The sequence below is a fragment of the Thermobia domestica genome, chromosome 14 (assembly GCF_964235325.1).
Source record: "Thermobia domestica chromosome 14, izTheDome1.hap1.1, whole genome shotgun sequence".
Classification (NCBI taxonomy): Eukaryota; Metazoa; Arthropoda; class Insecta; order Zygentoma; family Lepismatidae; genus Thermobia; species Thermobia domestica.
Genome location: NC_137467.1, coordinates 83,420,551 through 83,446,990, shown reverse-complemented (window position 1 = coordinate 83,446,990; position 26,440 = coordinate 83,420,551). Strand labels below are relative to the sequence as shown.

General features: G+C 34.2%; 1 protein-coding gene across 1 annotated transcript in view; it reads right to left on the bottom strand.

Annotated features, from left to right (window-relative positions):
• LOC145669888 (nose resistant to fluoxetine protein 6-like) overlaps positions 1-25,808 on the bottom strand; it is a 53,878-nt gene extending 28,070 nt beyond the window's left edge. The window contains exons 1-2 of the mRNA XM_081738235.1: positions 25,454-25,808; positions 11,803-12,068 (exon numbers count right to left, since the gene is read on the bottom strand). Coding sequence (XP_081594361.1) covers positions 11,803-12,068; positions 25,454-25,808 — 621 coding nt within the window. The remainder of the gene's footprint in view (positions 1-11,802; positions 12,069-25,453) is intronic.
• Between the last annotated feature and the right edge of the window lie 632 nt (positions 25,809-26,440).

Here is a 26,440-nt window from a genome sequence, read left to right as displayed (position 1 = left end):
TTGGTACTACTAAGTTTAATATTATATATGAGAAGCTTGTTTCCAAACTCCACCTAACTAGTAAGTCATTTTTTGCAATTTTACAGGAGAAGCGAAAAACGTGTATCGCTCTGGTTCTACATTTAATGAAAAATATTTGAACGATATCTTTTATGTATAGTGGTACATAACAACATGCTAAATTTTAAGAAATGTCTGATTTTAGGTTTAGGCCTAAATGGCGGGAAAATGTTTCATTTCCGTCCAAAAACCACTTAAGTCATATGTTTTCTTCAGAAAAAATCAGCTACTGCTCAATGATTACACTCTACTATCATTATATCTTGTAAAAAATATATAATAATAATAGTAATAATTTATATTTGATTATACTGTGTGCTTATTTACACTAACATGTAAGATTATCATGATTTGTGTGTTTTTAATGAATTTTTATTTATTTTAGTTCTAAGATTTATATATTAAACTTTCATTTTTTGAAGTATACTTTTATATTGATTATATTTTATTATGTTTTACCCAGTTTTCGGAATATCTTGATCGCTTCCTTCCCTTCTCTTCCTTCACAGGCTCTAGTAATCCAATTTCCATTTTGCAGTACAGGTGTATTCTTTTCAGCCAATCCTAATAACAATGTAGTAGTCTCTTGTATACAGGGTATATACTTTTCTTTAAATACCTTCTTACTGGTTGTTAACTCTTACTATAACTAACTCTTACTTTTAAAGCAAATTCTAAACAATAGATTAATTTTCGCTTCAAATTTCAAAATAAACACCAATCTGAGAAATGGTAACAATGAATATCAAACTTTCAAAGGAGATAAATAATACCGACGTGACTTAAGTGGAGTTTGGAATTAATATTTTTAATGACTTAGGCGCATTTTGAAAAAAAAGGGATTTTTTACATTTAATTTCAAGACAACTTAAAATTTTGAATCGTTTTGAGAGGTTTTACGTGAGTTTTGAGAGGCTATATAGTCAGGCATGTGTATCTACTCCTAATATACAAATAAAGAGCAAAAACCGAAAATTGAAAAAAAGTGACTTAGGTGGTGTTTGGAAACAAGCTCCTCATATATATTAAACAAAAAAAAAAAAAAAAAAAAAGAAAATTAATGTGAAGAAGAGTCAGTTAACACTAATTAAATATCGGTATCATTGCAATCTATACATTATTATAAATTTACATTTTGGATTTTGGATTCCATTAAGAGGATAAAATATAAAACCGAAAATGAACAAAAGATGTAACATTTTTCTCTTGACCCACTTGGTAAACTGTATCTACGGTGCAGTTTTACTATACGGATCCACAGATTATAAAATGTATTGAAAAATTTGAGGAAGCCTTTAATTTGCCCATTTTATGTCGAGAACAGAACCCAACGAACCCCTGAGGGGCTTCTAACCCGTGACTACTACTACTACTACTACTACTACTACAACTACTACTTATACTATGGATCCGTATAGTAAAACTGCACGGTATCTACTTATATTCTTCTGAATGCTAAATTTTCTACCAAAATGGAACTATCGGGTAAGTACTCAAATAAGTTTGTAATATTGAATTTACTAGTGGCTTACAACGTTGAAGAAAATAATTCAGTAATATGTCGACTCTTAGATATTTGCGACTTAAATCTTTCTTAATCTTAATCTGCAGCTAGGTAGAGAGAAAGATGTAGATAAGAAGATACAGAGGATATATTGTTTTCCTTTGCATATACTTCCATAAATTTAAATCATTAAAAGGTTTTCTGTGTATAATAGTGAATAGTCTGTGAAGAATGCTATAGTATAGTAAATAGTCTGTGAAAAGTGTAATAATGAATAGTCTGTGAACAGAGTAGGAGGACAGGAGAACACAAGTGTGCATGTTACAAGAATTGCAAGGAGAAACAAAGACAATAATATTTCTTAGCATGAAGATAACAATTAGTATCTATGGCGTAATTTGAAGTGTTGTGTGCATGTGTCTGTACCAGTAAATAAAGAGTAGCCTAGTGTAAGAAAGTAGTTTTTTTTAAAAAAAAAAATAAGTAAAAGTAATAGTACTAGTAAAAGTAAAAGTAATGCTTCCTACCACTTTTTTTTTTAAATTAAACTTTTGAAAGTGCTTCATATAATATTTACAAAATGCTATTAAATTTTAATTATTAACAGCATTTAACGGAGGAAAGTGTGAAAAGATGAGACATATTATAAATCGATAAATATCAAGCTGAAAATCAACATATTAAGCTGAACAATATATATATGTATAGTGTGTTTCAAAACAAGACCGACAAGTTTGGGAAGTGATTCCTCACACCAAGATAAGACGAAAGGTATGAGCTAACCTAGGTGCACAAATGCTTCCTTTTGGAGTTATAGGCTGCCGATATATATATATATATATATATATATATATATGAACTTTAAAGATCCATAGCTCCAAAACTATGGGATCTAAAGTAGTCGGGTTTAAGACTTCACTTAGGAAGTGATATGTGCGCTATCTAAAAATAATACATGTTTCGGAATCCTACGGTACTCACGCAACAATTTTTATGGAGACAGTTTTCCTACGGGTATATAATTTGAAGTACTAACCAACTACCTTTATAAAAATTGTTGCGGAAGTACTGCAAGATTCTGAAACATGGATATTTGGATAGGGCACGTATTAGTTCTAAATAAAGTCTTGACCCAACTAAGGTACGTCCCATAGTTTTGGAGCTATGGACTTTTAAAGTTCATTTTTTTTCATGTTTTCGGCAGCCTATAACTCCGAAAGGGAGCATTTGTGCAGCCAGGATGGTCTATACTTTTTGTCTTATCTTGGTGTCAGGAATCACCTCCCAAACGTTGTCGGTGTTGTTTTGAAACACCCTGTATATTGTATGTATGTATGTATGTGTGTGTGTGAGTGTAAAAGCTCAGGTGTAGTTTTTGAGAAAATCGGAATAAATTAATTTTTGTAAACCTAAAAATTGACGCTGTGCGAGAACCAAGCCATCTATTAAGGTAAAACTGATACTAAAGTATACCATTATGAACTTCTTTGGTATGACGCTAGGAGGAGGACAGTACATAATATCAACAATAAGATAAAGCGCAAAAGTGTCATTAACTCGTAAACTTTAATTTCTGTTCAAACTGCGAGGGGGTTCCTAGAAAAATTTGAGGATGAATGCGAATTGATGGGTGTAGACGAGTCTCAATTTTTAAAGTTACTACCACATATATTATTGCCGCCTTGTCTAACATGGTTTAAGGCAATTAGAAATAGCCTCCGTACATATTCTGACTTTAAGAACGCTCTGCTATCTAATTACGAGAACGATTTTATGATAGCAAATAGGCAGGCACGTAGCCAAGGGGGGGTCCGGGGGGTCCGGACCCCCCCCTTCGAGACAAGAAATGAAAAAATTAAGGAAGGATAAAACAAAATGAAATGACAAAAAGAAGGATCAGCGTTAAAAATTAAAAAGAAAACTACAGGAAGCTTTTGCTTACTCTTTCTTATGAGGAGCTTTGTATTACTTGCAATATGGTGGCGAGGCATTCTGGAAGAGTCAGGGAATTTGAAATTTCAAGAAAAGTTATAGAATTCTCAGAATTCTTGCTACTAGTCAGGGAGATTTCAAGCTTTCGAAAGCATAAGTGCCGTTGTGTAACAGCGTGGACATTTTTAATCATAACTTTTCGTCATCAAATCCTTGCAGTATCAAACATGTTATTTCAAGGACAATTTTCTGTTGATCCTTTAACCTGTCATTTGGAACCGACAGTAGTTGACGGAATAATAAAAACAAAAAATATGTTGAAAGAAAGTTTTGTTAGCATTTGATTCAACAGAGAAAGGAACGCATATATTGTAAAACTAGTTGAATATACACATGCTTCGCACAGGGGCTGTATTTGGAAGTAAACGCCTGTGGGAGTATCACCATTGGTCTCAGCGACCGCGGAAACTATGTATTTAATACTAATATCGGTCATTTTGGGCTATTTCTTTACATGTCTCGGTATCCACCCCCCGCTGACTCCCGGCCCGCATACTTGCAAGTCATCGCTAATGGAAGTGTCACCATTGATTTCAGCGACCGCGAAAACTATGGATTTGACACTAATATCGATCATTTTGGATTACTTTTACATCTCTTGGTATCTCACCCCTCTCCGGTGACCCCCGGCCCGGAGCCGCATAGCGTGAATTTAGAAGTTAATGCGACTGGAGTTTCACCATTGATTTCAGCGACCGCGAAAATATGAATTCGACACTAATAGCTCAAGTGGTAGAGCGTTGGCTTCGCATTCGGGAGGTCGTGGCTTCGAATCCCGCTTTCTACCATCCTGACATGTTTTCCAGAGTTTTCCTCAGTCCTACCAGGCAAATGCCGAGATTGCACCTACTAAACAGGCCCTAGTCGATACCTTCCCAAATCCTTTCCATTGTGATTGTTGTTGGATATTCAATGTAAAATGGCCTCTGAGCTGTATCTGGAGATTGTTAAATAAATAAATAAATAAATATCGGTCATTTTCTACTACTTTTACATGTCCCGGTAAACGCCCCCCTGAGACCCCCCTGTTTCGAATTTGGACAAAAACGTTTAACTCTGGTCTGGAGCCTGGACGAAGGTATTCGTGACTAAAATTTGGTAACTCTCGGACAATTTGTCTGGTTTTCAAGCCGGTTCCGGTAAACGCTCCCCCTGATACCCCACTGTTTCGAAATTTAAAAAAAAAAACGCTTCGTCTTGATCTGGGGCCTGGGCCAAAGTACCCCTGACCAAAATTTGGTAACTCTCGGTCCACTCGCCTGGTCCGCAGGTCGAACACAGACAGACAGACAAACACACAAACAAACTCTTTATTTTATTTATATTAGAAGATAGTTTACAAGACAGTATTCAGTGTGTACTTTTTATAATAATTGAGGTCATAACGAAAGGAAAATTGTTAAATTTGAATAAACAGGAGAAGGTCGTAAATATTGCAAAATCTTTTTTAATCCTTTTTTTTATTATTTTGCTTGAAATTTCTTCATAGTTTGTTATTAAAATACTTGCCAACATATCCTCATTTTATTGTCCTAACAAAACAATATATGTTGATAGTAAAGTAGTTTAGATTGATCGAGCTCCTGGGCCTTCAGAATTTCATGCTACTCCCCCCCGTTACGAAATCCTGGCTAAACGAACCAATATATGTTCCAGTAAAATAGTTTAGAGTGATCGAGCCCCTTTTGTGATGACCACAGTATTTCATGTCACGGACCCCCCCCCTTCACGAAATCCTGGCTACGTGCCTGAAATAGGGATGCCATACTGAGAACGAAACCATTCAATCCTAAGGTTCATAAAAGTGTGACTGAATTTGTGGTTACTACATATAACAAATTAAGATTATTAAATCCTAGTTATCCAGAATCCTGGATCATTGCTTCTATTCGAATCTTACTACCTTTTAGATTACAGCAATTATTAATGTCCGCACAGTGTGTCAATTTTAACCATTTGATTATGCTTGTCCAAAATTATGAAAGTCAATCTGTAATGCAAAATGGTAATAGAGGGTTGGATAGAAGTCAAGGTAATTCTGGTCGTAACCATGTACAATATGCTCCGGTTCGCAACTTAAATGTACAAACTGAGAATACGTCTAACTCGTATCGTTTTAATAGTAGAATAAATGATCATAATGTTAATGGTAATCAGACGCAACCTAATCGCAGAAATGGGAATAGGAATTTTAGAAATAGTAATCGAAATTTTAATAGGAACAATAATCATTGCCTGTTCACACGAAATCGATTTCTAGATGGCAGTAATTATACACATAGGAATTCGAATGCTGAAATAGTGCATAATCGCCAAGAAAATACTCAGGATTGTGGAATAAATTGTCATTTAACTTAGTCAAAACTTTAGTTTCTCCTGAAGTTATAACAAAAGCTAATGTAAAGAATACTTAACAGAGGGAACTTAGTCTTCAAAGGAGAAAAATGAAGTATTTTATGGATATGTAGCTTGGTTTAAGGTATTCTACTTTATGTTATTTAATCTTTGAGTTTATATCTATAATAGTAATTATTCAATTTATATCAACAAATACATTATTGTTATGTGTATTATTTGATATTTGCATTTTATAATATTCATGTGTTTTCTTATGATTCCAAAACGCAATATTAATCGCATTATTCATGTTTCATGTTATAAAGTATATTTGAAAGCATCTTTGTAATGCGAGGATATATATAATAATTTATGTTTTCTATAAGGAATTTATATTTAAACAATTTTTACTTTTCTGTTCTTGTTACATTCGAATTGTATGCTAATAATATAAATGTTAAAGAATAAAAGATGATATTTTAAATGTAAACGTATGAAAGTAATGACCATTATGTAAAATTGATGTCATGTATTTCATGGAAAGAAGTACGAGTAATGAAAATAAAAATTTACACGTTTTTCAAAGAACTTCGAAATTAAATGTTATTACGGATTTAGTTTTAATTTGCCTAGAATATATGTATATCAACATCTTTAGTTATTGGCCCAAAGTCATTGATTTAAATTTGTTAACAATTAACCATTTTATGGCCCATAACGGACTTAAATTAAGTGACCGTAATTTTTTGTCTACCTTGTAATCAACGATTATAATGAAATATAATTAATAATAGTGTTTTTAATGTAAAAATAAGAAAATGCATGTGTATTATGATATGGTATATTTTGTATGTACGAGGGGCGCATAAGAAGTATCTAAGGTTAACGGTCCAGAGTTCTTTTTCTTTTTATTGAATAAATAAATAAAAAGAAAAGTCCGTCGAGCGCCATAATATACAACAGTACGTTGTATATTTTGGGCCATAAGGTATTTTAAATATTGTAGAGATATATGGTTTTGGGTCATATTATTTTGGTGATAGAAAATCACAGTCATTCAAAGTTGTATTAAAATACTGAATTATAGTAATGAAATGTTGTTATGTAGTATAAACACGTGCTTGTGTTTATTTGTTGACGTATGTCAATAATTTGTAAATGCGTTAAATGTAATTGTTGTGTTAGGGCTAGACGCTAAGTCGTCAGTTTACATGTTTATTATGATTTGCAATGTTCTTTCTAAAAATAATGAAATGTCATCAATGTGAAACTCTGTACGTAACAGTGACACACTTTGACTGTGGCATAACCGTCAGACTTGCAGAAAATTGTTGGTCTGGGAATTTGGTCACGATGTAGTTCGGGTGAAACCAATGTTTTACCAATAGCTGAGATAGACAAAAAGATCAACAAAGGGAATTCCAGAATGTCTGGAAAGGAAAATAAAACCTCTGGTCAGAGAGGATTAGGATCAGAAGTGGAGGATCGTTAGAGAGAACCACTTGAGAGCTCGTCGCAGTTGAGTAGTCAGCTGCAAGTCCAATTCAGCGGAATAGATCTAGGAGGATCTAACATTTCCTATTTCAACCATTAACTTGGAGTATGGTTGGGTTATAGTCGGACTCCACAGTTCGCCGACTATCTGCAGTAAGAGAGATCCTGTATCATAGAAGCATCAACATCCAGTCCAGGCAGTCATCAGTTTTTAAGGTATGTGTATCTCAGCTATGTACGAATTATTCGTGACGGAATTCTTAGATGCTGTCGATATGTGATCTGACGTGTTATACTCACTCAACACTAACATATATTCACACTTGATATTTTGAATAATACAGTTATTTAAATGAAAGCTCAATTTGTGTGGTTTTTCTCTGCTCCCACTTCAAACCTACTCATTTCAGATGGTGAGTAGTAGCGATCTCCAAGCGTCAATAATAACATCATCCCCATGCAAATTTAGGCACGACGCGAGGAGGTTGTTAATATGTACTAGGCTGATTATACTATTAAAAAAATGAGAAAGAAAAAGAAATAAGTTAGTTATAATGTCAATATAAAAAGATATTCAAATGTTTTAAATAATATGATTTTGGACGTCGTTGTCAGGACAACCGAAAATAAATAGAGCTAATCAGTTTAACGAGGTAGACATATTGAAGAAAAAAGTGTGTAAACGTAAAATGTACACTTCTCAGTTATGATTATTAAACAAAGTGTGAAAACAGATAAATAAAGATGTTTTAATGGCTCAATATTAAGGATAAAGTACCAGTGATCGTTGTATATAATAATTTTTCACGTTTATAGGTGAAAAAAAACGCGAAATATGCCATGACAAAATACATCGTACCGGTAACACGTGTTATTTCGAACAAGAGAAACCATGGTATTGGCGATCCCTAACACTTCCAATTTCCGTTGAAGCGTTTCTTGTCTACTGTTGTTAAAGATTACCTTTTACGTACTTTGAATCCATCTTGAAATCAGAAAATACCGGAAAATTATATTCAGAGTATGTCTGGGGAATTATACTCTGTAGAGAATCTCCTGCACATCCACTGCATATTGATGAAATATGCATTTTTACAATACGTATGTATAACTTTCTTTACGCTGATATGGGCCACCACTACACGGTTTCCTGAATTCGAGATAGCACGTGTTGAAATTTCTCTTTACCATGATTATGGACAACCCTAGCTCTGAAACTATGCACTCATCCCCTTAGGCTGATATGATTTTTTTTTTTTAATGTAAGGAATCCCCTGTTACAGTTTGTCGGTATAGTTTATTAACAACCTATATATATTAGTCAATAAATCACATGAAACTGAACAAAATTGTATGTTTGAGGATAAAATTGGTGGAACAGTGATTGGTGGCAACAGTAAAGATGTGAAAGATGTTATTTCAACTTTTGTCCAGAGTACCCATTTCTAAATTTAATTTTGGTTCTATCGTTCAAATGTCAAAAGCCTTTTATGCCTTACTACCAATTATGTTTTTTTTTTTTTTTTTTTTTAAAATCATTTTTACCTAATAGATATTATGCTTTGAGTCTCTCAGATGTATTGAAGGGCCCGATGTTTGGACCCTATTCCTACAGAAAATACTGTTCCTTATTTTAGTCTTGATAGTGCTGAAATTTGTTAGCGAAAGTTCGACGCACAATATTTTAAAACAATATTTAAAAAAAAAAAAAAAATAGTGGAGGAAAAGTGACTACTTTTGAGTTTATTGATGAGATTACTCTTCAAGTGGTTCACAATGCAGCGAAAAAAATTCTAAACATAAAAATTGATGTTGTGCGGGAACCATCACATTTATTGAGATGTAGTTGATAATGAGATGTACCCTCTTTAAGCTCTTCATTAGGATACTAGCAACACGACAGTACATTAGTATAGTTACTGATATATAGCCAAACGTGCACCCAGAATTTTTTTCTTGGAAGGGGTGTACGATTTGGGGAAGCGGGGTTCCAATACTATCTACGTAGTATTGAACGTAGTATTATTCCGCACCCGGAAAGACAAGTAATTGTAAAATGCTTCCACCTATATTTTCAGAAAAAAAAAATGATAGAACTAGATCGTTTTTATAAGAATAAGAGTACAGATAAAGTGTAATGAAGCAAATTTTCATGCTACATCAATCATTTCCCTGTTAAACAAGTATAGTTTTATAGAAAAAGTGTACAAATATATGTTGAGCTAGTAAGTTCGAATCACATTAGGTTCCATCAGGAATAAACCTGGGTATCCCATACCAAAAATAACCGAGCAAAATTAAGAAGAAACAAAACCGATAAAGACAACATTGAAACGAAGAAAAATGTTTAATAAGAGACAAGAATTAACAAAAAATGTTGAAATATCTAAATTTTTACTCCACTTTATACTTTTTATTATTTATTTATTTTTTACATGGTGGTCATGACGGACATAGTCATGTAAATCGTTCAGAAAATCATGGGATGCAGTGTTGCCAGATGTAACTTCACGTTGAAGTGGCCAACTCAGTTATATGTATTCCAGTTTTTCGCTCTTTAAACCCAGGATAATCATTATTATTGGATTACTCTTATAATATTAAGAATTATCGCCCTATCTCAGTTTTGTCGGTATTTTTTTAAAAAAATGAGACGGTAATGTCAAATAGGATAAGGAATTATTTACATTCTAATAATCTAATATCATCATCACAACATGGGTTTCTAACTGGCAAATCTACAGATTCTGCAATTTTCGATTTTCTTACTACTGTTATGCACGCGATAAATAATAAAAAATAGGCAATTGGACTCTTTGTTGATCTTACTAAGGCACTTGACACTGTAAATCATGATCTCTTACTTTAAAAATTATGCTTTTATGGTATAAGAGGAACTGTCAATAAATGGATTGAGTCTTACTTGAAGGATAGGTATCAGATAGTTCAAATTACGAACGAAAATAATGGCAAAATTCATAAGTTTAGTAGTTATGAAGATACTATACTAACTGGTGTACCTCAAGGATCAGTGCTTGGTCCATGATACTTTCTTATATACATAATGATTTGATACAAGAAATGTTGCCTAATTAATGTGTTTTATTTGCTGATGACACCAATGTTATTATTACAGGTAACTCACGACATGATATTGAATATTATCTAAACACCTCATTTTTACAATTAAGTAACTGATTAAGTAGCAATAAATTAGTTTTAAACAATGATAAAATTTCCTTGGTAAATTTTTATTATCCTCTTCAAAATAAGTTTATTCCTTATGTAATGGTAAATGACAAAAAAGTAGACTTTTCTATTTCAACTAAATTTGTTGGTGTCACCATTAATTCGAAACTAACTTGGAGTGAGCATATTTCTCAACTCAACAAAAAATTAAGTACTATTTGTTTCGGCCTTCGTAGATTAAGAGGTAATGTCACAACAGAGGCTTTAGTTTCAGTGTACTATGCAAAATTCTATTCTTTAATAACTTACGGTATTATTTTTGGGGGTTATTCTACTGAATGTGTTAGCACGTTTCGCTTACAAAAGAAAGCACTAAAGGTTGTGTTTGGATTGTCACCAAAGTCTTCTTGCAAGCCCATCTTTCGAGGGCAAAAAATATTACCATTACCTGGTGTGTATCTGTATAAAATTATCTTGTTTACCGTACGTAACAAACACTTATTTATTAAAAACAGTAACGTCCATAAATACAATACTCGATTCGTTAATAATTTGCATGTTACCCCCCAAAATTTCTCGTTTTTCCAAAAAAGTGTATACATTAACTGTACAAAAATTTTCAATAAGTTACCTGACTTTCTAAAGCAAAACAAATCATATTCTATGTTTAAATCTGATCTTCACATGTTCTTAGTAGATAAGTGTTACTACCCGGTAAATGAGGTTTTGAAGACAATGTATAAATGTTTTTTATTATTATTATTATTATTATTATTATTATTAATTATGTTATGAATGTGTAAGCTTATAAAAGTCATAGTTATGCATGTATTACTCTATTTGTAAGTTTTTTTTATAGCATATATGTAATTATTTTGTAATTTTTGACAACTGTATGCGTACTCGAGAATACTCTCATTTGTATGCAAAACAAGCAAATAAATGAATATCACAGTGTTCATGCAAGTGTGAAGCAGCCCGGTTTTTCGTGCACAACCTTACAAAAGACAATACGAAGGTTTTTTTTTCTCCTTGTTCATCTCAACCATAGGTTGGTGAGCAACATGGAAGTTTTAAAACTTTTCTCTTGCATGGAAGAGCTGTTTTATACTTTAGTAAGGCCTCTTCTTTGTAACTGCATCAATACGAAGGTACGCCTTTTAAAAGAAACTGTGAACAGAGTATTAAAAGAAAAAGGAAATATTCTATTTGTAAGTATATCTTACCTTAATTTTATCCCACGCTGATCCTTGTGGATCATACTCCATCTGCAAGATTTTCTCCTCTTTCTTGTAGAAATCAGGATAAGTTTCTTTTGCTGGAACAAATTCCACTTGAGCCAGACAATACTGTCCTTGCAATTTGGTTTCCTGCAGTCCATCGTACTCATCACTCAAATCAACATTCACTTCCACACAGTCGTCGAAATTTCCTAGTTGGTAAGTGACGCCTTTCAAGATGCCCTCAGGAAATTTTGCTGCTGCATCGAACACTGTAAAAAAGAAACAGAGGAAGATATATATTTAAGTACTGCATGTTCATGAAGCGAAATAAACTCTTTCTTACGTCTTATGATCATCTCTATGCAAGTTGAATGGTTGGCTCTACCTGTTTGTCAACTAAAGTAAACCAATCTATAGTGTAACATGACGTGTTATCCATAGTTTTAGTGAAAGAAGGCCTTGAGAGATACTTTGCAGTTAAAATAATTATATTTCGGGGATGTTTCTCCATCAACAGCCTTAATAGCTGGGAATTAATGAACACGTCATTCAATAATATCAACTTCCAAATACATGTCTATATGAAATGTAGGAGCTCACAGGTAAATTAGTGAAATAAAATATAAACACAAATTCATTTTCAACCAAGTGCAGCAGATGAGGATAGGTATTAAGGAATTTGAAAATATTCTAAATCTGGCGTTGTTACTGGGCTGTTTCGGAGAAATTAATATCCTTAGTCAGTAACTAAAAGTCGATCCTCCTTGTCGTACTCGTGGATGTTGATTGTGTTGAAATGTTGATCGAAGTCCCCCATATATCTCGAAGTAAACGGTTTTGTTCCAAGAAGGAACACGATAGCAGTTCTACATAAGGAACCATGTGCCTTCTCATTTCTACATAAGGAAAACCCCTAAAGGTAGGACCCTCCTCTAGGTAATGTGTTCGTAACGTCATAGTAAAAAGTAGTGAGGATGTCAGGGGGGATCCAGGACGGACTTCTGTGGGGGATGGGAGGTTGTAATACTGCTACTTAGAGCCCCTTTTAAGAGCTCCAAACTCTGGGATGGGTTTTATTTATACAGGGTGGTAGGTAACTCCACTGAAAAACTTTGAGAGGCGGTTCCTTATAGGAGATGAAAGAAAAAAGTTCTAATAAACATGGGTCGAAAAACGTCTCCTTTCAGTTATGAACTACCGAAAATTCGAAATATCACGTTTCAAAACGCCCTGGGTTAGAAACTATAGGGCCTATTCCAAGCGGTTTAAGGAATTACACAGGAACTGGTATACGCTCTATCTAAATATCCATGTTTCAGAATTCACCGGTACCAGCGAAACGAACGCATCATTAGTACTTAAAGGAGTTTCCCTATACTTCAACTTCCTTTTTAGTTCCTTTCACCGATAACGGAGGATGGTAAAACATGGATATTTAGATGAAACACTTACTAGTTCATGTGTAATTCCTTAAACCGCTTGGGGTAGGTCCAATAGTTTCTAAGTTAGGGAGTTTTGAAAAGTGATTTTTCGAATTTTCAGTGGATCGTAACTCTGAACGGAGACGTTTTTCGGCCCATGTTTATTAGAACTTTTTTCTTTCACTTCGTATAAGGAATTGCCTCCCAAAGTTTTTCGGTGGAGTTATCTACCACTCTTTATATAAAATAATAAAATTGCCTCTTTTTCTTGGGGGGGGGGATCGCTGGATCCGCCCCTGGGATGAGTCATAGATCTCTTTGCTGGTGTATCAACCTCAAGCTCCGTGCATGGCTTCTCTCTGAGGAAGTCGTAATCGGAAAGCCAAATCTCAATAAATAGAAATAACATTGACGAATTCCAACTCAGAGATAATCACAGACGTGGCAACATTACAAATCCTTAATATCGACGAAATCACTGTTCCGAACTTGAAGAGTGCCAGCCGGAGATTGTTTCATAAAAGAGCTAAATATATGTGCAATATCCTGAAGTATTGTTTATTGATACAAGGAAGCCAGAAAACATTGCCTGACAAAAGTAGAAACATAACAGGTTGCAAAAGGGAAAAGTAACAAGTAAGGTTGACGAAACATTGTTGTGATTTAACCCATTTAAGTCCACTGTTCTCAAATGAGGACAATTTATTTTTTTTGTCCCTTTTTGTTAATGGATTATTTGCTATAGATTTATTTCGTCTTGTACAATAAGGACCTGGTACCAGTCCATCTGCTACCACTAAAATCCTCAAAATATATTAAAATGGGGTCAGAATTAATGTTTAGAAAGAATTACTAAATTCTGAAACAAAAAATAAGTTGGGCTTAAAGGGGTTAAAGAAATCTGCTATTGCACTAATTTAATAAATCAAAGGTTTCTGTAAAGCTTTAGACTACAAAAGCAATGCTTCTTCATAAAGAGAGGAAAGAGACAAAGTAAAAAATAATTCGTAGCCGTAGATGATAAAAATCCAAAACTCCGTCTGTTGGAATCGAACCAAGAACCACAAGATATGTAGTGTCTTATGATCTCCCCGCAAAGTTGATGATTGAGTATAAAAACTGAACACGTGGAAGATTTATAACAATTATTAGAAATCTGAAAAGGATTAAAAGAAATATAAATATCAAAATATCTTTTCAAAAAGAAAAAGAAAATGTTTTCGCAGCGAGGATGCAAAGGAAAATAAAGTTCCACGGGGATCCGCTTAGCATAAATATATGAGAAAATGCTTTCCTCCTAGTTTCATTCCCTTATCCGCATTTCTAGCTCTGTTAATTGTGGCAACAGCGCGTCCTTGAAGGCAGTTATTAACCTTTGCTGGAACTGGTCGTAGGTTAACTCCCAAAAATCTGCTTGCTTAGAAGTAGTATCAAACTAATAAACCGCTGAACCTTTTAAAAAAGCGAACCTTAAATCAATTTCCTTTTCAATTAACCCCAATTATTTACCTGAAGCTCATCAGCAACATTACTATATTGTCATCCATGCGATCACAAAACGACTCTGCTCTAGGAATATGAAGAATATGACTCAGAATGCCGGGATTATCTATTACTGCTTTTGCTTTATAACAATCAACGTTTAATTTGCTGCAGGGGAAACAACTTCTGGATATCTATTGCCATTTCTGTTCTATAGTAATCAACGTTTAATCGGTTAGAGAAAATAGCTTCTCGGTATTTATTACCATTTTCACTCTACAGCAATCAACGTTTAATTGATTCAGAATACAACTTTTGGGTAACTACTACCGTTTTTTTTCTCTATAGCAATCAACGTTTAATTGATTTCAGGAACAGCTTTTGGGTATCTATTACCGTTTTTGTTCTATAGCTATCAACGTTTAATTGATTTCAGGAACAGCTTTTTGGGTATCTATTAGCGTTTTTGTTCTATAGCAATCAACGTTTGGTTGATTTCAGGAACAGCTTTTGGGTATCTATTACTGTTTTTGTTCTATAGCAATCAACGTTTAGTTGATTTCAGGAACAGGTTTTGGGTACCTATTAGCGTTTTTGCTCTATAGCAATCAACGTTTAATTGATTTCAGGAACAGCTTTTGGGTATCTATTACCGTTTTTGTTCTATAGCTATCAACGTTTAATTGATTTCAGGAACAGCTTTTTTGGGTACCTATTAGCGTTTTTGTTCTATAGCAATCAACGTTTGGTTGATTTCAGGAACAGCTTTTGGGTATCTATTACTGTTTTTGTTCTATAGCAATCAACGTTTAATTGATTTCAGAAACAGCTTTTGGGTATATATTACCGTTTTTGTTCTATAGCAATCAACGTTTAGTTGATTTCAGGAACAGGTTTTGGGTATCTATTACCGTTTTTGTTCTATAGCAATCAACGTTTGGTTGATTTCAGGAACAGCTTTTGGGTATCTATTACCGTTTTTGTTCTATAGCAATCAACGTTTGGTTGATTTCAGGAACAGCATTTGGGTATCTATTACTGTTTTTGCTGTATAGCGATCAACGTTAAAACTGAAAATGTTTGATTCCTGCTACTTCCGGTTTGAATATAAACTCCATTAATGAACTCAATTCCTAAGTTTTGATACCCCTCTACTTGTTAATCCTGGCCAACATTGATGGTGATTTTCTTTTGTCTCCCAAACAGACGGACGGACGGATAGGTAAGTATGTAAAGCAGCTTTGATAAACCAAACTTCTTTAAAAGAAGCTTCGAAAGGATAAGACAAGACCAAACGTATTAGGGTAGTTCTTTCTTGTTAGCTGTTCGTTTTCAGAGTTCGTTAATCGTCTAAGCATTTCACAAGAAAACCTGTTTCCTTCCATACGTGTTTTGTTAACTTAATTATCTATGTTATTCAGAAGAGAGAGAGATTTAAAATTGAAAACAGCAGAACAAAACAATCATATAGAAGCCATTAAGCCTATTATACATCGTCATAGTTTCCCATCAATTGTATCAAACTTTTCTTTGATGGTAATTTGGTCAAATAAGTAATGGTAATTTGGGCTTTGATGGTAATTTGGGCTAAAACTTTTGCAACCATTATAAATGATCAAATACATGTATAAAGATGAATATCCTTGCTCATTTGTTTATATACTTTGATTCAATTGTTAGGTTAGGTTGAACGTATGTGTGTAATTTTATAGTAGCACATGCTAGTGTAACTATAATGAATAAGGTTGTAGAAATGAATAGAATGATTACTCACAGTTACTTCTGTCTCGTTTCCTTGCTTTATTGCTATTCCCAAGTACTTCTTATTTTTATGCTTCCATTCTTGTTCAGTAAGTATGTATGACTCTATATTGTATTTATAAGTCCGATGCTTAAATTTCGTCTAATTCAGTTAATTTTCAAGTAACTTTTGTAACTTCGGGGCACTGATTAAGAATAAATAGTTCGTCAGAAAAAATGTTAGGTTTTATAGTGAAAATGAGAGAGTACATATGAAAGAGGATTCTGTAGGATACTAAATTCCGGAGGAATTTTTCACAGTGTAAGAAACCACTAATTTATACTTAGAAATGCGAAAATATTGCACGTGCTCTAACCTATGTGATTTCATGCAACATCAAATGTTTTTCGCACAATCCTTATTTACATGTTCCTCACCCTCTGTCACTGATGCCCCTACCTCTTGCGAACCCAACCCTGTGCTAACTCGCGGGTCCCCTGCTGTGCTCCTGCTCTGAGTCGGTTAAATATAATCCTCGCATTTAATGGCCACCTAACGTAAGTTGAACTTTCTGCAGTCTTTTTATTAATGGTATTCTTTTTATTATTATTATAAATGATATTCGTTTCATGTGTATTTATACCGTAAAGCAAGTCCTCGTAAAGTGAATCTGCATTCATGAATGCAACTCCTACCCTAAGAAACAATTTGTAAGACACTACGAATGAATTTCGTGAAGAAATAATTACATATAATAAGATAGTACATAATCATTCCAGACACATCATATGCATTCATATTGACAATCTGTACGCAATTATCTGAGCATCTGTCAAAGTAACGACATACCAGAACGTCTTAAGAAATCATTTAAATCAAGAAAAGTAGAAGATTTTTTTTTTTAATTTCACGGAATATCCTTAATCTACATCAATTTTGGGAGGTCTCTGCAGTACTTAGCCCTAATATTCTTTAATTTTATAGTTATACAAAAGAGATTACTGCTAGTATGCATCAAAAGAATGTCAACTACTTTCCGTGTCTACGTTATTCTCAATTTTAACGCCACCACATAGCAATTTTCGTTTGTTTTCTTTGGTACAATGTTGGATAGAAATAGGACAAGTTCTAATTTAGAACAGTAGTACCAAATGTTGTAACCAACCCAAAAGTTGCATACAACTTGATTTCGTACACGTTCAAATTCCACTTTGATGAAATATTTGATTGAATATTTGATCGTCTATAACAGGATTTAGAGAAAGAAATGAGAATGTATTGTAGGATTACTACTGTTCTTAATAGTGTTGTTAAAATTATTCAAACAATTTTTCTTCTGTTATTCGAGTATCCGAATATCCGAAGAATTCATTATTCGAATGATTGTTCGTTATTCGAACAATTTTTCGAATTATTATTCGTTATCCTAATAATTGGTCGAATAATTATTCGTTATTCTGATAATTGGTCGAATAATTATTCGTTATCCTAATAATTGGTCGAATAACTATTCGTTACTCTAATAATTGGTCGAATAATTATTCGTTACTCTAATAATTGGTCGAATAATTATTCGTTATCCTAATAATTGGTCGAATAATTATTCGTTACTCTAATAATTGGTCGAATAATCATTCGTTATTCTAATAATTGGTCGAATAATTATTCGTTATCCTAACAATTGGTCGAATAATTATTTGCTATCCTAATAATTGGTCGAATAATTATTTGTTATCCTAATAATTGGTCGAATAGTTATTTGTTATCCTAATAATTGGTATTATCCATACCATATTATCCATCACAGAAAGCTCACTTGGCCTAAGGTCGAACCACTGGGCCCTCACACCATGAATCTCTACCACTGAGCCACAGTGCCATTTTTATAATTATTATTAGTAGTAGTAACTTCAAAAAATTGAGATAGTTATTAGAGCGTATATTTGTAAAATTTGAATTTCTTTAGGTCACAGGGAAACATAAGTGAACTGAATTCAGAAAATTAATTTACAACGTTTTAGAAAGTGAAATCCTAGATAAAGAGCTATACACTTTAGTGCAGTGGCGGCTGTTGAGGAAAATCACATAGATAAAAAAAAGAATATCGCTACAATCTATGGGTCAGAAAACTTAAAATATTTATATGTATACAAAAATTAGTACATGTTTTATGTTATGTTTCCTTAGTTTGTAGCGGAAAAGAATTTTCTTCAAGAACCGACAGTTTTGCTAACAAGATAGAAATAATACACAGCTTCTGAGCAAAGGACAATGTTTCATTTTATTAAAATATTGATGTGTAGACTTAACAGTTTTGGCCAACTAATTAAACTTTCGTCAGATAATGTGTCTGATAAAACCAAGGATCTAGTTAGTTGGGGAAACTGTTAGACATCGACGTGGCCTCGCGTAGTGTAGACGCTAACGCTTTCGCCTTAGTGCGAGTGGACCCGGGTTCGATTTCCAGTGGGCACGCTCGGTCGAAAGAGTATAAAAGGTTTTTCAAGCTATCTATCTTGAGTAAGGTTTTCCTCATTCACATGAGGCAAATGCCGGAATGGTACCTAACATGCAGGTCCCAGGCCGCTTTCTTTCTCCCCCAATCCTTTCTTTCTTTCCTTTCCTCGGATAGTGTGATCGCAAGGGACGTCATCCCTCAAACGTGACGGGCTGAATGACCATAGATGCTGAAAGCCCAGAAATTTAATTCCTAATCCTAATCCTGTTAGACATCGGTATTCTAATAAAAGCATGGTATTTTGTTCAGAGGCTGTGTGCTAGATCTATTTTAAGTTACTGAACCAAAGATAACATGAATCAAATAGTTATTGAGTTGACTCCGAGGATTAATAAGTGGAAGCAAGAGGAGGTTGAGATACCAAAAAGACTGAGAAATTTGCTAGCAAGTATATATTCTTATTAGGGAGGTCAATTCCGGAATTTTTACTTTCCAGAATCCGGAAAGTAAAATCGAAAAAAAATCTGGATTTTGGAAAATTCCAGAATTCAGAAAAAAATTCGGATTTCGGAATCCGGAAAGTGAAATTTCCGATTCCAAAATCCGGATTCCGGAATATTTTGGCCATCCCTAATTTTTATGGTTATTCTTTAAGCATGCTCCCACTTTTTATAATTTGAGTTGATAACTAAAAGACAGACGGCTCCCTCGTGGATAAAGCGGTTAGGGTACGCGCCTTTTTCGTAAGAGACCTGACTTCGATTCCCAGTGGAAGCGCATGTAGTCCGGATCTTACGTTAAGCTAAAGGTCCACGTCTCATATAGCCTTACTGCTGAAAAGGACTAAATTAATCACTAAATCAATGAATCGCAGACAAAGAACATCAAAAGTTAGGAAAACTACCGAAATAGTACCTGAAAAACGCTATTACATGAACTAATATGGATAAATTTCTAATTACGTGATTCTGAAAACTTAAATTCAGAGGATGAGCATACCATAAATTTTGTACCTAAATTTACATGTCAAGTCGAGAATTAAAACGAGACGAGAATTCGACAGAAAAATTACGAGACAAGACGAGACGAGAAAGCCTTATTTCTCGTCTCATGGGCCATACTAGCTTTTAGTTCCATAATCTCCTCAATTGCTTTATAATGATGGGTTAACACTGAAAATTATGTTATTTTGAACCTAAAATCGAACTCCGGATTACACGGGTCAAAAGCACACTCTCTAACTACGGCTACAAAGCATTCTTAATTGCGATATTCTTCTTTAATAAATAAGGATGCGCACGAGACGAGTCGAGACAGAATTTTTCTGACAAAATTCGAGTCGAGACAAAGCTCTTTCAATAGAGGAATATATATTTTTCGAGTCGAGACATCGCTTTTACAGCACATTTTTCGAGACGAGACAGCCTCAAATCTTGTCTCGTACGCATCCCTATTAATAAAGATTTGAAAAGGGGAAAATAGGGGATATTTATTTATATGCCAACTTTAACATCACTCTTCTCGTAATTCCATGGATATTAAACATGAATTTTAGGGAGAAAATGGATCAAAAGATTGTGATCTTGACCAATTATTAGTATTTGGCTCAGAGATCACAAAATTTTTGAACGACCTCTAAATCGTGTTTTCGTATTTTCTACAGGATAAGCGCATCATACTGAGTTAAGAGATAGTTTGGGTTTGAGTACACTATATGTAGTTCTCCTGATTATAAGGCATACAAGAAAATTTTTGATTGAAATATATTGGATCTTTTGATTCAAAACTAATTCCACTGGATTAAGCATCTTCAAATCAGTACAAAAATTAGCGTCAATTACTCGCTTCGCTGAGTTAAAATAAAAAAAAAAAAGTAATATGTTCCGTTGGTATGGATTATGAATTCGACACTAATATCGGCCATTTTCGGTCATTTTATACCTATAGAATCATATATATCGCCTCCCCAAGTTGCAGGGCTGAATTTTGATTTAAACGGCATGGGAAGTGTCACTCTTTATCTCAGCGACCCCGAAAACTATGGATTCCACACCAATATCTGTCATTTCCGATCATTTATATGTATCTCCCTCCCCTCTCTCTTCCCTAAATTGCACCTTCAAAGTGAAATGACAGAAACCACCCCAGACCAGAACCTCATCTATGTTGAAATTTGGTCGAGATCGGTCGGTCGGTTCAAGAGTTAAAAAGTCACGAACGTAGTCATTTTAATTTTTAATAGCTGAACCTGCGCTCTCTACACAACGCATCATTCACATATGAGCATGAATCTCCTTGTTATTCCTCTCAACATCTGTACATATTCCTTTACAGACATAAGTGAAAGACATCATGATAAAAATCTGCAACGGGTATCATAAAGGGTAGATTTTTTTCTCATTTGCAAGATTTGAGCCGACTTCCGGTTGGAGTTTCTGATTCATGTATGACCAGTGTTTTCTTTCTTCTTGCATGCAGTATGTAATAAGCAAATACATCACATATACAGTTAATTATAATGTCAGTTATATATGGTGTTCATTAGGCAAAACACTATAAGCAATAAAGATTCACCTTCGTTTTTCATAATCTTTTGGTCATGAAACAAACGCCTGAGAGATATACAACTACTATATACAATAATGTTATGTTGGAATATATAACTCGCAGGGTATAATGCTTTTTTTTTTTAAAAAAAAAACGAACACTTCCAGTGTACCCCTAAAAATGTAATAAAGAAATAACGGCCACATTTTTAATTATTCAATTAGAACGCTACAAACGACACCGAATTTGGAATCGATCAGCGAAAACGGCACGTTTCTAGCACTTGTGATGTTCGAGATCTCATTGTCGAAAGGATTGGTGACAAACATATACATTTTTCTTTGGAGACAAACATAAATCCACCATAATATAGATAGATAGATTTCAATTATAAATTTATCCAAGTGTTGACGAGTTCTGTTAGTGACATGAGCGTTACTTCTTCGAGTGTCCAACAGTTACGTTGTCATAAACTACACACCCAAATTTTTGGTCTATAAACAAATATGTTTACAAGAAAACAGTTATTATTTTTATTTAATAGCGTTTTTCTAGGTGCTACCTGTCTCACTTTTAACGTTTTCTTTTAAATATTTGCCATTGTCTTCAAGCTATTCACTAAATTAAAAAAAAAAAGTTATGTAATCTTACTGAAGAGCAGTAAGTTCTTTTTTTTTTTTTTTTTGAGTATATACTTATTATCAGATATTAGTGCCAGCTACTTCAGAAGGACAATGAACTTGATATAAGCAAATTATAATTAACTCCTTTAACGTACAACGGTTACGTTATGTAACTCTGTTTTCTTCTTTCTTTCTTTCTTTCTTTCTTTTTTAAGTAACTCAAGCTAATGACATAATCAATGTGTTTAATACGATGATGGAAAGCAGAAAGAAAGGGAATTTGTTTTCTCATTTCGACCTTGTGTTTTATGCCACTAGGCATCTACATGCATTCCCCTCTTTTCCTTCTTGTATTTTATTCGTGTGATTCAATGGTTTATTATGCATAATTCTTGACAAGAATTTTATTATAGTTCAAATGAGCATATTTTGCTTTATTATTATTATTATTATTATTATTATTATTATTATTATTATTATTATTAATAATAATAATAATAATAATAATAATAATAATAATAATAATAATAATAATAATAATATTACTAGCTCCCGTCGTAAGCACGCACGAGATAATTTCACTTCAGATGTATGCATGGTGTATATGTGGTAATGTGGTATTTATTTCTCGATAACTATTGGCCGTATCTGAACCAAATTATGGACAAGTAGCCCATGGTTTAAGATATAAAAATTGTTATAGACAATTTGGTGGCCGGGCTTAGCCAGGAAAGGGTGGGATCGGCTCGACTTGTATGTGGTACTTTATTTCTCGATAACTATTTTTCGCATCTGAACCAAATTTGGTTGGGAAGTAACCAGGGCTGGCCCTAGGTAATTTGCCGTCTTATGTAATGGTTTCATTTGCCGACCTCGTTTCTTCAGGAAGAACAAATCTTAAAAGCCACAAGATTTTAAGTATGCTACCCCTCATAAACACCGAAGGAAAGACAAAATGCACTCGCACTCAGAAAGGCCTAAACACTACAAATACAATTTCGTTGTGTCTGTTTTCTTTTTTTTTTTTTTTAATAATAATAATCTATTATATTAGTGAAAGATAAAGCAAATACACATATGCAGGTGAAAAATGATAATCGTTTTTGTAGAATTCAATATCGAGCTTCAATCTCAATATATCAGTTTACAATTCCAGCGCAATTATCTCTTTTATCTTTATTTCTTGATTTTCCTTCTACATCTGTTAAAAATAAAAAAAAAAAATTGTTTTCACCTTCAGACAAATGATATGGAACTTATTTATGACAAAGACAAGACTAGTTTTCATATCAAAGCTGAGATAACTAACTAAATGGAACAGGAGTATTTGAAAACATTCAAGCAATTCATGCTGGAATTTGTTTTAGCCATTTGCTTTAGCACTGTCCATGTAACCTTAAACTAATACGTCCTAAACATTGGGGGTGCGGTGGCTCAGTGGTAGAGCGTTCATCTCCGGTGCTGGGGGTCCCTGGTTCGATCCCAGCTTGCGCCGTGTGGACTTTGTGGTGGACAAACACCGTGCTCGTGGGTTTTCTCGTGGTTCTCCCGTTTCCTCCCACTTTCTTCATTTCACTCATTTCTCATAATCACCGTCTCCTTTAGCCTAACCGGCATAACCGTGGGACGTAAAACTCAAATTTCATTTCATTTTACGTCCTAAACATGATTTATGAATGTCGTATTCAAATAGAAGGTCAGCTTAGTAAATTTAACTACCATCATCATGAAGTCGGTTCCCAACAAGAAATATTTATTTTAAATAATGTAGTTATGATACATTTTGCCAACCCTCGAAACTTGCGCCCGGTGTAATTCCACGTGTTGCACATATGGTACAGCCGGCCCTATTTCCTGCTTAAGCTTGGCGTAGGACAGACTTTGCTTACATGTGGTACTTTATTTCTCAATAACTACTGGCTAGATCTGAATGGAATTTGGTAGGAAAGTAGCTCAGCATCTACAGTAGCTTTTCGCAACTATTTTGATATCGCGGACCCTTTGTAGCCAGGCCCGTATCCACGGGGAGCTAGGGGGACAAGCCCCCCTAAAAGTTTCACGATAGGCTTGCAAATGAACTATAATATGGTTGGATTGGGCTCCCCTAGCTTCTATCGGCCCCCTACATTTTTGGGCTGGCTACGGGCGTGCTTGTAGCGATTATTAATTCTCCACCCCCCCCCCCCGTTAAATAAAAAATAAAAATGTATTTTGCATATTATTAAACGGTAAAGTAGAATTTCAAATGTGTTGTTTGTAACAATACAGTGCTATTTTAAATAGAGTTATTCTAAGAAATGCAATCATACCAGTTAGATATAACAAAAAATAAATTCATCATTCATCTAATTTGACAAGTGATGAAATCTTTTAGTATTTTATTCTTCTTAATTGGTTGAAACATAGGTAATTTACATTACAAATAACCACAAGTGTGATCAACATGATAAGCTAAACTTTTAATGAAAATAAAATGGTTTGCGGACCTCTTTCAGTCTCTCGTAACCTCCTGGGGATTCGCAGAGCATTAGCACCACAAACGAGAGAGTTAGTCACGGGGCCACTACGTGGATTTCGAGAAATACTGAGACTTTATCCTGTATGGTTAGAGGGCATTCACAGTATCATGCAAAATTACTTCGCATAGTATAGGGCGTTCCTCATCACATTATTTTGTCTTGAAAACAGTTGCATTACAAGACCTGGCTACAGGTCTCAGTTGTAATAACGATTTGAGAAGATATTTTACACGCGTTTAATATTTAGATATAGATATATGGCGCGTTCAGTGCATAATGGAATCAAGTCCACTTTTTTGATAATTTTGGATGTATTTCGTCTTATAATGTAAAAGAAAAGTAACGTTACTATGTATTTAAGAATCTCTATCACTACGAAATTAAAATACCGCTAATTTTACAATAATTATGTGATATCTTCAAATAGATAAAAGATAATTGAAAAGTGGATCAAGACCTCCCTAGACAATGTTATTTTGCATGAGGCAACGTTATCACGAATCACCTAGTAGCTTTTCGTTTGCTGTTATTTAGAAACTCGAAAATAAATGCCGATTTTCTAAATGGCTGGAAATCGAAAGTAGATAAATGAGTCATGATAACGGTATCTCACGCAAAATAATACTGTCTAGGGAAGTCTTGTTCCACTTTTCGATTATATTTTATCTACTTGAAGATATCACATAATTACTGTAAAATTAGCGGTATTTTAACTTCTCAGTGATGAGGGCTCTTAAGCATACCGTACAAACTCTCTCTCTCTCTTTCTCTCAAATTTGGTAATTGCACTTGATTCCCTTGTGCTCTGAACTCCCTATATATGGCTAAACAACTTAATAAAGGAAACCATATGAGAAACTTACTTTGAACTGCCCATAACGTGAAGTTCCTTAGTTCTTGTAGAAGAATTCGGCTATGATTTCTGCAAAGTTCATTGGTAACACTTTCTGCCGCTGGTACATACGCCGACACAGGCAATGACAAAAATATATCTTTGCCATATTGCTCAAATTTTCTATTTTTATCTGCAGGTCGTACATCGTATTCCACAACAACATCGCCAGAATCTGAAACCGAGGTATTTTGAGAATGAAATTTAAGAAGTTCGGGTTCTGCAAGTACTGTCTTTGAAACCGCTAATAAAAGGAAGAGCGTACACAATCCCAACGTGGATGTGGGACCACGAGATAATCTATTCTCGGCCGCAGACGCACCCATGGTCCGTCACCGATGAAGAGAAGGCAACATCTGAATTCATAAACTGAAATTGGCTTGCAACTTAAGTCTGCTGCAAAAGGTACAAGATTCACCTAAGGTCAACCAGTTACAAGCACATGGATGGGATTTCGTTGTTTTTAATGCTACGAAACGTCACACTCCCCGTGTGACCTTGCACAAAAACAAAACTTTACACAATTCAGTTAAGTGTGTGTGCATATATATATTACAGAATCTTACTACCAAGGTCAATCTTCTATGAATCATATTATTAGTAACATTGCTTAGGACATTATACTGTGTGTGAATATTCGTTTACTTAAATATCGAGTTTTCCCCAGCAGTTTTCTACGCAAATTAGTTTTTTCCTCTCTTAACGTGATATGCTCAGGCAAAAGATTTTATTGTTAAAAAAATTACGTGACGGCTTCCGGCCTTCTTATTTTCTTTTGGAATTTCCAGATATAGAGACCGAACTTCCCATCGGTCAAAGACTACAAATAATTTGTAAAGACAAGAACAAATAATTTGTAAAATAATGCATGTGGACCACGCATGCTTATCCTGCATGTATATCCTGCATGCATGCATATCCTGCATGCATGCATATCCTACATGCATGCATATCCTGC